The sequence below is a fragment of the Mycetomoellerius zeteki genome, unplaced genomic scaffold (genome assembly GCF_001594055.1).
Source record: "Mycetomoellerius zeteki isolate Tzet28-1 unplaced genomic scaffold, Tzet1.0 scaffold35, whole genome shotgun sequence".
In the NCBI taxonomy this organism is placed as follows: domain Eukaryota; kingdom Metazoa; phylum Arthropoda; class Insecta; order Hymenoptera; family Formicidae; genus Mycetomoellerius; species Mycetomoellerius zeteki.
Window position 1 is genome coordinate 4057125 of NW_017257338.1, and position 14826 is coordinate 4071950.

Genomic DNA, 14826 nt, shown 5'->3' on the forward strand with positions numbered 1-14826 from the left:
GATCCGTTCTCGACCAATTTCGGGAGAAACTAAAAGAGGAAAACTTCGTGAGAATCAGAGATTTTTACATTAATATTAGAAACGCTCATTTTTTTGTCAGTTAATGAAAACAATGAGCACTCATGAGTAACCGATTAAATATTTAAGAGCCTGTTGCTCCGGGAAATTGCTGTTCCACAAAGTGAATTACTTTCAGGATTTGTAGAGTTTCGTTACAATATTTAAGATTTAGTTATAATATTTAAGTATCACACTAATAGGATTAATTTGTAATAGCTTTTTAATATTATATACTTTTAATATTATATATTTTAATATTAATATAATTCACTTTTAATATTATATATTTATTATATATATTTTAATATTATATATTTTTTAATATTATCGTAACGTATTTTAACTTTTTAGGCTTTTACGGATATTATCTTTAAAGATACCAGAAGGTTTGCCAGTTATTGCCGTGTTTTTATCCATTGCTAATGTCAATGTTTCGTGAACCTTGCCATTCACTTCATCGATTAGGGCGAGAAACGTACTGATATTTTTTTTATTGGGGCAATTTTAAAAATCCACAAATACGCACTTATCATATAGAATGCAAATATCATTAAAAATGTTCATACTATGCAGAATTTTAGAAATAATTTTTAATTTTTATTTACTGCTTAAAATTTGTAATAAATTAATGAGTCATTACACATGCAATCGGTATAATTAAAAAAAGAAGAAATTATATAAGTTTTCTGAGAAATATAAATAGTTTAGATTCGAGTTGAAATTATTTTATACTGTAATTTATACTTTTTCCATACTCTCATCTGTACCAGTAAACTCTATCTGAAACGGCCGTTTCTGTCATAATGATGTAGTGGTGCTACCTGGATTAAAGCAGAAGCTGAACTAATTTATATGATTGATTGTGGAAGAGGAAAGCGAGACGGCTTCCAGCTTACAAGGTTATGGGATTACGACGTATTCCGTTGCACGAAGTAGTTGAAAACGGTCCGTATGTTCGCTATATATTCAGTGCTAAATGCGACTGTCTGAATCATTTAACATGATGAAACTCGAAATCGGGAAATATTAAAAATTACATAGTTCGCAAAAAATTACAATTAGTATTTCCCGAATGATCTTACCAAAGCGTTTACAAAACATTTAATTCACAATTTTTAATTTGATTTAAAAATATATAAATATGTGAAGTAATTGAATGAGATGAATCAATTTTTTTAATTATTACATTTTCTCAAATTTTGTTACTATCCTCTAAGCGTATTGATGTGAAATCCGCATGAACATATAATGAAACCGTAAACGATCATGAATCTCGGTGTACGATACGCTGATCTGGCAGCTCAATTAATTAACACAACCCTTTAATTAACGGGACCATCTCTTCGCTGTTACTTCAGCGAGAGTCAGCTTTTTATCATTGCCACGTGTAACTCTAGATTACTTTTTGCTCGTTTTCATTTATTTATCACATGAAAGAAAACGGCGGTTTAGAGATTCTTTAAAAAAAAATATTAGTCGTTTTCTTTTAGTTACTTACAATTAGTTATCTGCACTTGAAGTTCTTTGTTGTTCTTTGCGTTGTTTTTGCTCAGACACGGAAAACATATTGATTTTCTTGATACGCCACCTTGACGCAACAATTAATGATTAATTGTTACGTCAAGAAAATACATGATTTGCGTCATGTATCTGATTTTTACCTAATATACTTTTTTGTTTTGTGGTTTTTTCTAAGAGATAAAAATGTAACAATCGTCAAATATAAAGAGCGATTTTATTTACGTTTTACTATACATAAAAGAACTCGTTGTTCTCTCTCTAGAAAAAATTAACAATTTGTAAAATTTAGAAACAAAAGTTAATAAATATAATGTTTCCTTAATTTTTTATACATACCTAATTCTATAATTATTACACAATTTTAAACTTTTAGTTGGCAAAAAAATATCAAAATTTACTGTAGAATATTTCCTTGCATATTACATGTATATCTATTATTTGATGATAGGCGTATTTTTTCATTTGCGGCGTAATATCTTGTTACGTGCTAAAAAATCTTTTTCTTATAAAAATCTAATTGCTATCTTACTTTACAATTTTATACTTTTAACATTTAAATTTTCAATAGTAATGTACATTACATATATTTATTATAAATGTTTTTACAAAATTTTTTGTCTAATTTTAAAATATACACATTTAATTGAAACTGAAAAATATTTTTGTTATTATTAATAACAAATTATTTGAGAATTTAGAACAAAAAATATTTTCCGCAAATGCGGCTATATTAATGGATATCTCATATTATCTTGGATGACACTTTTACCGTACTTAAAAAACATAACTTAACTTTTATTGTTCGTAATTAAAAAACATTAACTTAATCCCTCATTTACCCTTTTCGCTCATCATACTGAAACATGAATAATAACATTTTCTTTAATGTTCGGAAAAAGTAAGGTACTAAATAAACGATTATGAGAGATAACGTTATAACTTGTACGTTTAAAAGCAATTAACATTTTTATATTTTATAAAAATATAAATTAATAGTAATTTTGCTGTAATTAATTTGTACCAAAGATGCAAACGTCAAATATTATTTCATCTAATAGTAAATATGATATTTGTTCTGCAATAAAGAATCTGTAACAACGATTCGACATCAAGATGTTCATAAAAAATTATAATTAAAGAAAATATTTGATAAGATTTCTCAATGTGTTACATAAAATAAATAGTCACTTATATATACTTACTGTCCTAACCGATAAATATATTCTCAGAAAATACTCTTGAAAAATGTCGTTTATAATAAATGCGCGACAAAAGATAAATGGAAAACAACACTGAAAGCAGTACAATAGAAGAGAAGCTGTAAAAAATAAAACATGGAAACCTTTGTTAAAAAAAATATATTAAAACAAATTGAGAGAGAGAAAAAGAAAAAGACATTACATAATACATAAAAATACGAATGTTAGACGATACTAACTACACATTAGACTATTGCATGATTGAAGAAATTTATTAGTTACTTAATCAAGCGACGAATACAATAAATATGGGTCGTTATTATACGATCGAAGATATTCGAATCCAGTACGAATCTTGCATTTGTGGTATAAATATTCGACTTTTATAGCAACGCATTTGTAGAATATTAATAAGTATAACGATTCTTGTATGGGCTTGCCCATCTAAAGCACGAAGATCCGCGATATATTTACAATTCGTTTGAAGATAAAAATTATTTTCATGTATATTTATAAACTAATTAAATTGTTATTCTTTAAGTGGAAATATATATGTGAACTGTGTAGGTACTCTGCAGAACTTGAATTATAATTACTCATAATCAACAAATTTCGTTGCATTATAAAATCAAATATACGAAGATGATAAAGATAAATATAATAGATACGACGCAAAGATGTTTAGTTTGCGGTAAGAAATATAGTGACTACGAATTGTCGTTTGAGTTTATTAACATTTTTTAATATAACGTTGTGACATTAAAAAGCACTGTTATATATTAAATATTTATTAAAATATTGTTAAAAATTTATTTTATTAAATAACTTTAGATAAAAAATAAGCGATATATAATGAAATAAAATAATAAACGCGTTAAGAGAGTATATAAAAATATTATTTATTATATATTTTATTGCATGTATTTAATTTTTTCAGCATCTTTCTATCAAAAAAAAGTTATACAACATTATATGCCAGATAAGAAATATATTTGGATATTTTAATAATTACTTAAATAATATTTAAATAATCACATCGCCTTTTTGAAATTTATTAATTTTAGCATTTATTTTGTTAAATGTAAAATGTGCGTAGAATTGTCATTAGAGACATGTAAAAGGAGAATACGAAAAAAGTTTCGAGTTACAAACTGTTTCACGAAAATATAGCTGCGCGTGCTTTACATACGAAATACTCGCTTTGATAATGAAGTTTTGGCCGAGAATACTTTTGAAGTATCGGTAATGCACGCGCTTGCAGAATGGGACTATAACAAGCGACCGCGAGTTAATTAACTTGCATCGTACGTTTCTCAAAATTACAGTCTGTTCCGCATTAATTCTCGTCATCGTGTCGCAAACATACTCGGGAATTGGTTCTCATGTAATTATTACTTTTATTTACTTTCATTTTGCAATTTTATAAAAACAATTAAAATCAATGCTTATATATTATATATGTATATATACACATCTATCGCCTAATTAGTATATCCACGTATAATACTTAACGCTTTGATTCTAGCATGATGTGAAGAGAAATGTATTTAACAGATTAAATCACATACTGAAAACAATGTTAAATGTTACTGAAAATATCAATATCCTCAATCCTATTTTACATTGCATTTAACGCAACAAAACTGAATATTGATAACACATCCGTGCTCAGCAAAGTATCATAAAACAAATACTTTAAATAAAAAACTAATCAGTAATTATAAACTTTAACACAAAGATTGGATTTATTTGTAATCCTCTTTACTTATTGATTACACAAGTTTTAATTGTGATGCGATAATGACTTCGCATTTGTATTTTATATAATTAATGAACAACTGTCAGTTTTGTGACGCGATGACGACTTTGTATTTTGTATTTTGTATTTCATATAATTAATGAACAACTGCCAGTTGTCACAATTAAACTCATTTGGCTGGAAATGCAACTATGTTGCAAAAAATAATATTAAATTAAGCTGTATGAGACGCTGTATCGAACGAATCTTTTTTAGGAACATTCGTTTAAATTTATGTTACGCAAAAAATTAATGTAGATACTGACATAAATGGGGAGAAAAATTAATTTTTTCAGCCAGTTTTAATTTTTTCACCTCGTTTTAAAATAATAAAAATTGCAAGATTGTTAATTAGTCAGAAATGAAAATTACATACAACTCAGATTGTAAATATTTTACGTAACTCTTTATGAGATTAAACGCTCTTCTTTCCCATGAGACATTAAGAATTGGCGAAACAAACTTCGAAGGCAGTTATTACTCTGGAAGTGAAGAGAAAAAAACTCAACCAAAAAACGACGGGAAGAATAGTTATTTGTGAATAATAACAAAATGCTACTTTCATGAAAAGCTCTTCGAGATTTTAAAAAATCGTTTCTGTAATAATATTACTTTTTATATGATTTTATTTGCTCCGATTATGTTTTTAACGCTTGATATCATAAAATTTTTAGTTAATTAATACAATGAATACAAAAAAATTTATAGATATAATTAATTTAAATAAAACGTACTAAATATAATATTGTTATAAGAATAAAATATTACAAAATATTATTTAATTTTTATTATATATATATATAAGAAGAAAGAAAACTAAACACGCTTCAATTAAAATTCTGAAAGAGTAAAAAGAAAAAGACGAGTCACGCTAGTTCTTTGCGTCACACCGTCGCATTATCCTGGTAAATCCTGAAAGCAATTATTCTCGTAAGATATTACAAGGATAAAAAAGTATCTGACGGTATCTAAAGGATCGTTAAGTGATCTCGCGCATCGCAATGAGTGTTGTTTTCTTCGGAGTTCTTTAAAATCTCCAAAAGTCGTTACGTCAACAAAAACTGTTATGCTTTTTACAGGAATTTATTACTCCCTTCATCTTCTATCTATGACGGTTTATTACTCAGAAACTACGCAGTTTCATTAAAACTTCACGCAGTAGTGAACTTTCAAAATATAATATTACTAAGATGCGGCATTCATGCATCTTTGAAATCTTTTAATGCATTCTTGTAGCATTAAACATTATTTACGTCGCTAGTACGATATAATGCTAAATATTACACTTGTAAGAACATTCTTAAAATTTGAGACATTTATTCGTTTTTGTGAGTATGAACCATCAATTCAATTCAAAATATTTTTGCATATTTTTCAAAAAGTATGAAACTTGAAATAATAAAAAAAACATCTGTAGTAATTTAATTTTAATTCATTCATATTTAATGGAAACTATTTTCAATAAATTCCAAACATGTTTATATTTTTACTTACATTTAAATTTTTTTACAACATTTGCGAAAGATTTGCGGATACATGAAGTAATCCGTCAATTAATACAAACAAAATACAGTGAGAGCAAAAAGTATTCGCATAAGGAAATTTGATATAAAAAAAGTCTTATTTGTAGAAAATAAACATTTATTAGCAATTTTGTACAATGAATACATTCTGTTCTAACATAAACAAACGAGCTTCGCATGTATTCCTAATTTTAGAAGCTAAATTTCTCGACTGTACGAAAACTTTTTGAGCATCCAAACAATACAATTTTTAATTTTTGTTTATTTTTTAGATGATATATTTTCTATAATTAATACACATCTTTTTAGAATATATAATTTTAAGAAACATACAGTCTATTTTATTCTTTATGAATAAATTGTTAATTATCCAACAAGAAACGATCGTCAATTAAACGTTGAATCGACATCAAATTGGTGTTGAAATCATCGTATCTATATCGATTCGACATTAATTTGATGACATCATGTCTCGCTAGATAATATTTATTTTTTAAAAATAAAATTTTTTTAAAAAACATTTTGTCTGTATGAATACTTTTTACACTCACTGTATATGTTCAAAGCAATTAGAGGCTTTACTCTTGAAATTGTCCGAATTTACACACTAAATATTTGCCAATATTTTATGAAACATATGTACAAGTACGGACAGTATAGAACTCTAAGTTTGAAACAAGATTTAATAGGCTCGCGGATATCACCTCGGGGGAGAGAAGGGGGAGTGACGTTTCATTTTCCAGCCTGTTCAGGTGATTCGATCGTGAAACGTGATTTTACAACACAGCGTAACTCTCTAGCGTGCTTTCGTGATCTCAATGTAACTTGCAGGATTACCCCGTCAAGTCGCGTTTACATTGCGCGTTTACCTTCTAGCTACGTCATCCTATTTTCCTGCGGGGCTCATTACTTCTCTTAAGCCCGACTCTCTCGCGACGTCGACGGTTTTGCAAACATCGCGGTTCAGATTAGGGCGACAATTTCGAAGCTTAAACGCAGCTTGGTAGTAGCCCATGAGCGCTGCATTTTGCACCAGATGTAGATATTCGGGTAACCGATTGCAATTAACGGTAGTTTACTGGATAGCAACTGCGTTCGAGAACGCTACTCAGATTGTAGTACATGTTGCATAAGAAAGAAAACAAACTGTTATGTCAGAACGACAGTTCTTTTTTTACTTTACTTTGCTATATAAACATGAACTTATTGATTTCTGATAACTTCTCGCTGAATAATTGCTTGTATTTTATAATTAATGCTTATTTAACAAAATCATAATGAGTATGCACTTTTGCTGTGAAATAATAAGAAAACATGTTTTTAAAACATAATAAATATAATATATATCTTAAAGCGCAATAATTATGATAAACTCAACAGTTTTCTTGATCGTTGATTTTTTCTTTAGTCATAACTTGAAAGAACTAGTAGTCTTTGAGTTATATTAAAATGACAAAAATCTTTTGAAAATATTTTTTTTAAAAAAAAAACATTGTCTGTAAAATTGTCAAAACGTTTCTTTAAAATTATACTTTACAGATTCTAGAATACTTCGTTATGCAATGCATATGCAATTTATGTAATGCATGAATTTCATACTAACTACTATTAACAATCCCATTCAAAGAATATCTGTCGAGTAACCACAAGAATATCCGGTTCTAGGACGATTTGCGAGATTGTTCATCAGACACAATCGCGGTTCTAATTGCATCGCTATTCGATTTATTGTTCGCGTGTATGTATTTTGCGTTGTCACGCAATATCGCAGCGGAAATGCAGCTGGTTGCGGATGAATTTGCCCAATCCCTCAACCCTTTGCCGGTTTCCTCCAGGTCGACTCTCAATCGCAAGAGCCTGTTTCAAATGAGATTCGGTTAACGTGTGGCTCGTGAGGTAATGGACAAATGCCTCAACCGACCAGAAAGTGCTTACGAGATAGCCTCAAATCGCCCCGAATCTCGTAATTACGCTCCGTCAAGTCCCCTTTATGTCCTTTAGTCTCTTGGATCATAAAGGATATTTTTGAACGAACCACATGATGCTGTCAGATTCTGTTTGCGTGATTTGAATTGCCGGAATACATTCGTAGAGCATATAATAATATTAATCAATTTTTTGATAACTTTAATCAATAATTATGATATAAATGTTGTATTACTTTTCGTAATTATTTATTCGACAATAATATTAGTAATTCCTATTTTTTTAATAATCTCACGATAGTTATTAAAAGCGGTTTACCATCATTTTGCTCGAATTTTACAATTACTAAAACACAAAAATATACACAATAAATATTGTATATAAAAGTGATTTATAAAGTATTACAATATAAAATATGTATCCTCCAAAATTTGTTAGGATAACATTAAATATTGACAATCGATCACTTTACATAGAACCTATGTGTTTAAGTTTAAATATATAATAGTTATCGAATAATTTTTGAAAAGTTAGAGACAGCTTTGCGTTAGAAAGATCAAATTACCCTTGATGTGTTCAGCAAGGTCTCTAACAACGCAATAGCTTTCTTAGTACAAGTTAAAATCTGAGTAGTGAACTATTCTAGCTTTTTATTTACATTACATAAAAAACCAAATGATTTCTATATTATAATTATATAAAATTTAACGAAAGATAACATTTTTATACACCAAATTAGTTTACAAATTTATTAATTTTAGCATATGTCAATTATATCGTACACGTTTAATCTAATTTTATCTTTTCAATTTTTCACAGATGATTGCCTCGAGCCATTGGCGCGAGCCAAAACGTCGGAACTGTGCAATATCTTAAGTACTCGACGAAGTACAATGACTTCTGCGGTGAATAGAAATCTCTTGGGAAAATCGCGAAAAGGATCTGAAAAGAAGTCACAAATGGCCATAGCCGAAAATCGATATTGCAACGCGACAAGTAAAAGTTTCCGAGGTCGGAGGATCTGCCTTCACGATGAGTCAACTGATGAACGGTATCTAGTCGACCTTTTACGAGATTGTCGATGCCTGTAGATTTTAAAGCGCATCACAGCATTTTGATCCCTAAGAGTGAGTCAAGAAAAAATTCGAGGAGGAGACAACGATGATACGTTCAGTCGCTTGAAAAATTAATATCAGCACTCACGCATAAAACGACGAAAAAAGCTCCGCATCAACGGTAAAAATGAGCTTCTTCAGTTCCCTACAGGAATACGTGACGAACAGCGTGGCTAGTTTTAGTCTGAGTCCAAAAAGGTTCTCCTTCAGTCGTGAGGATTCGAAGGGCGATACCAGTGGGACCGGGAGAAGCAGTTCTACTGGAAGCGTTACCTCAACGACCAATACTAGCACGTCCGCTGCTCAGCAAGCTACGCCACATGGTTTTCCCAAGGTACGTGATTAGAATGTGTTGAAGAATGAGCGAAGAATCTTGTATAAAAAAAATATTTTTTTATACCCTTATTTTCTAAGATTTCAATCCCTTTTAATATAAAATAAAAATAGAATATTATTATCACAATAAATGACGATTATTTATATTTCTAAATTTGTTAATCATGTCTCTTTACTACTAATATAATGATTAAAAATAAAAGTATGTTATTATAGAGACTATATTATACCAGTTTTATTCGTTACAGCAAAAACATATTCAGCAATAATTTATTGATGATGAATTAATAATTTATTGTCAATATCAATAATTCATTACATTCATTGCATAAACATTCATTCTATCGTACTTAATTCTTAACAAACTTATTGTATGTCGATGATTAAATCTGCCTTAATTAATTAAATAAATACACGGTTCAAAAATTGCATATACGATTTTAATGTGTACTGTTGCGAATTTATACAATTTTAAATTGAAGAAATAACATTGTAAATTAATTAAATTATCTAAGCATTATAGCAAAAAGGCATTATTTTATGTAAATAAAAAGAATAATATTTTACGAATTACATTAGCCACACTGGATGATTTTATTTAATGGACAAATATTTTCTAACACTCATTCCAATAATTAAATGTTATTGTATAATGATAAAAATTTGGTAGGATTTGAATAGAATAAAATAACTTGAATTTGTTCAATTAAACGTATTTTTTATTAGATTCATAAACAAGTAAATAATTTCATCATCTTGAGTGACATTCCTTTTTCTCAATGTGCAATCGAGCAATTGATATAAGCCACGCAAATTTCCTCGGACAAATAATACGATAAATTTTAATACGAATACTAACAGTAAATCTAATTGCATGAAACCAAGATTAACTTCTTATGAGAAGTACGAGATTGACTAAAAATCAACCGTATTTTCTCTTAATTAAAGAAACTAAGAAAGACGACATTAAAGAGTGTATTGTATGTACGATCGAAGAACGCACAGAAAAGCGATCGTTGTTGCCCATTTAACGGAAAAGTCAATTTATTGATTACCAATATGCACTAGAAGCAGTAATTAACCGCTTGTTACATCGGTGTTAATTTATGCAGACATAAAAAGTTTAATTCTCTCACGACATTATTTTCCGATATTATCAATATTGGGAATATAAATTATTCTGGTACAACATTAAGTATGCGCCAGGAAAATTTTAACAATGCGAAATTACGATTTCCGACTCCAATCGGAATTTATTAACGTACGATGCATCAACTGGGACATGTTTCTCTAATAAGCATGACAGATATTATGCAAACGAACGGAGGCATGCTTTCAACGATGAATTATTATATTGAATGCATAATAATATATAGCTGCAGTTTATTTGATATTTAGAGTATATATTGTCATCAGTCATTCGTTTAAATGAACAAACAAATGTGATTTTATTAAATCTTATATAAACATGTAAAAAAGTGAGTTAATATAGGTAAACGTTTTTAACAAAATCTTATACTAATGCGTTAATTGAAACATCTAAATTAGAATTGATGAAAATGTTTTATAAAAAAACATACTGAAATAAGTATTATCAAATGTTGATGAAAATGTTTTATAAAAACACATACTGAAGTAAGTATTATCAAATGTAATTATCATGTAATTTTAAGTTATCATGTAATTTTTTTTTGTATAAACAATAATATTTTTCATTTAGATTACTTTTCAAATACATATTAATTCACATATTTATAATAGTAATATAAGTACTAAATTCGATTGAATTAAATTAATTTAATATTAAATCAAATGAAATCGCATATATTTAGATCATTATTATTATTTGTCAAAAACGTCGATTATGTAGCAAATTAAACACGATATTAATATCAAATAATTGCTAAATGCATTTAGATATATTTATTATTTTCTTTAGCCATTTCAATTGGATTTGTACAGCATCTCTGAAATTTTACTTTTCTTTTAGGTTGTGCCACCTCCAGGAACTGTCACATCGTCGCACTCTCTTTCACGTAGACGTACTCTCGAATGCACTCCAGCTTCGGGATTGACGGTACATCCTGCGACAGGAAGTGGTGCCACATCACCGAGGCGAATTGGCTCCTTTCGACGGAGCGGTGGATCCAGCGATCGACCGCCTCTGATGTTTTGCCGTCGTAGACCATCCTGGCCGGAGGTCGATATACAAGCCACTTCCGGGTAAGTATCCTGAGTAACGAGCGTGCATCTTACAGTGCCAAGAAATTGTTGCACTTCCGATACCAAATACACGACTGCATATAGATTGCTATGAATTTAAATGTAGGTAAACAGAATAACAACGATATTCATAATAATATAAACTTATAGCTGCTAAAAGTGAAAATATATAATTTATACAAATAAATAAAGTAATAGTGAAACAGTATCATAGAATCTTATTATAACAAACAGAACGTGGTTAATAAAATTCTATTATAAATTAACATTACATACATTATATTAAATGATATACTCGATACACGTTATTTCGAAACCGATTATATTAATTTAACAATAACAAATGATATGATCATAAAAAACAACATATTTAATTATTAAATTAAAGTTAATAATTGATTATATCGCTATTATATAGAATTATATCGTTATTTTTCACATCATTAAGAAGACGAACGTGATTATTGAATTAGCAGAATGTAATATGCGAAATGAGATATCAAAACGATATTTCTCTCGAAGGAAGCTTATTTTTCAGGTTTAATGTGCAATAGCATCCTTTGTGCAAGCTTGAGCAAATAATTTCGTTTGATTGCTCGTCGAATCCTCACGAATATTCTGAGATTCTCTTCACATAATTTCAAATGTCTCAATCGGATTTCCAGTAAGACACTGCCTCTGTTGCGTGAGTTAGCTATTCAACGCTTTAATCTAGTTACACTATGGCGTCGTGCACTAAGCTTGCCAGTTAACTACATTCTCATCCTCTGTTTCTATCGAAGAACGTTAAATTTCACTTTTCGCGACACACATACACACACACAAAATCTCTCTCTCTCTCTCTCTCTCTCAAAAAGTTTCCATCACTTTTGTAAATAATGACGATGAACTGCAGAGTTCTTCCGGTGGAAGAGACGTACAAACAATGGTGGCATTTTCACCGTGGAATTTTGCGTGCATATTGCGGCGAATGCACTTTTAATAAGGCCGCTGCGATGCATTGCGACCTTTCTCTTAAGCTGCTTCGTTGCATATGCATAAGCGCAGCCGGCCATTTAGTACGAGCTGTTAATCTCTTTTTAAAGCCTGCCTTCCCTTCTTTTCTCTAACACACCTCAACGAAGAGTTCTGTTACAACCTGGATTTTCTCTCACGCAGTATTTTGATATGCGGTAAATCTAAAATATTCCATGAAATTGTAATCGACACAATAATTGGGTTTTTATTATAGCAACGCAATATTTATAAGCCGATAGGCTGATGGTAAACAATAATTGTGCTTTTACATATAATGAGTATTTTTGCAATGCGTCTAACAAACGTATGAAAAATGACAAAATATCAAAATTTGATGGAACTTTATTTTATCTGTTTTTATTTATTAAATACTTAAGTTTTATATTATTTAATATAAATATATTGAATTAAATATTAAATATAAAACTTTTACAAAGATAAACATGTTTTTCCAAAAGTCTTCTTATTTTAAAATTTAAGAGAAATTTAACAGATTTATTGTATTTCACACTTCATAACAATATTTGATTAATACAATTGGATTTATATAAAATGTAACGCAACATACAAATATTATACGCATCGATTACATGAATAAAATTCCTCTCTTATCTCGGGTTTACGATTTATCCAAAGTCTATTACTAATTATACAGTCGGTCTCGGAGAAGAATAAGTACAAGAATAAAAAATAAACATCTTAACTCATTCTTTGAACTTTATATTATACACGACAAACTCCCACGTTCTTAATGTAACAAAGGAGCAGTAAAATTGATGCAAAGTACGGGTTGCGTTCTTTTGTGCAAGTTTCCATTGTGTGTATCTATGTACATTTTCTCAAGACGCATATCCGCGTACGCTAACATGTTGCGCGAATATTAGGGTTGATTTATTTGTACCAGAAGGAAAACCCATTTATGTGGCATTAAACAAGAAAGAACCGGTCTATGACATTTATTTATATGATCAATTTTATTTACCAGAAATACTTGTCAAAAAGTGTATCAAAAGATTCATAATATTTTCCAGAAGTTATTTTGTCATAGGAATGATAATATTAACAGTTATTGTCATTATTAAGTTTAATATTAAGTTTAATTAATATTTTATATCTTGATTTACAATAAATATTAAATTATTTGATATAAATTAAACATGCTATGTATATGAATTAGATCAATCTTTAACAACAAGTATATAATTTTAATCAGCTTGATTAATATTTAAAAACGGCTGTTGTAAATATAATGAATGTGGCATTCTAAATTTGTTTAAATCTATATGTTTTTAATTGTTTACGTGTTTATTTATTTTTGAGTTATTTTCGAGTTATCTCGAATGTAATTTTTATTCTTTAAATAAGATGATATTATTATAGTCGGGCTTTTATTTAATATAATCGTTCTTGTCGCTTGTTAGGATTATAGATCTGATATACAAATAAGATTTTTGCATCGTTATTCGATATCGTTGTAATAGCAATAAAATCTATCTGTGTAATTAAAACTCATATACTCGCATAAAATACTGTGACAGGTCAAGACCTTCGTGAAACGTTCCGGGACATTTTTCCGATTTCATTTAGTTTTCAAATAGTTCTTTTTCTGTCAAAGCTTTGTATGCTATCGTGTGATCCGATTCTCGTTGCCCTAAATTTAATACGAATATTTCTCATCTTTTTTGCTATATGTCACGTATATTAATTATTCAGCCTCTTTACACAGTGAATAATGAAAGTTTTACAGACTTAAGACTCATCAAGAGTTCAGGAGGAGGAAAATTCGATTTACTCGCTTCTATAAATATTTTCGAACGGATGCAGCAACATGGAAATAATGTTCTCAACATGTATATCAAAAAAAAATTTTCTGCAATTTTCAAAGCGGCCGATGAAAAGAACCTCCCGTTTGTCCCAAATCCGAGAACCACCCTTTCCATCAAAGGGAAGAGACATATCGAGGTCTGACCATCGATGACCCCAATTCGCTCGTAGAATCGTTCGTAGAAGCCGCCGTAATCAAAGGCTGCTATCCTTCCAGCATGACATCCTTTGTATAAGCGTCCTCCAAGCCTGCGATTCCACGAAACTGACTTTAGATCAACAAA

General features: G+C 29.4%; 1 protein-coding gene across 5 annotated transcripts in view; it reads left to right on the plus strand.

The window, feature by feature from the left end:
• The window catches only part of unc-13-4A (BAI1 associated protein 3), an 80430-nt gene that overhangs the window by 25835 nt on the left and 39769 nt on the right, over positions 1–14826 (plus strand). For all 5 annotated transcript variants that reach the window (XR_001936759.1, XM_018452807.1, XM_018452808.1 and 2 more), the window contains exons 2-3: positions 8847–9476; positions 11469–11701. Coding sequence is in view for 4 of the 5 variants with exons in the window: in XM_018452807.1 (XP_018308309.1) it covers positions 9270–9476; positions 11469–11701 (440 nt within the window). In the remaining variant the exon portion in view is untranslated. The remainder of the gene's footprint in view (positions 1–8846; positions 9477–11468; positions 11702–14826) is intronic.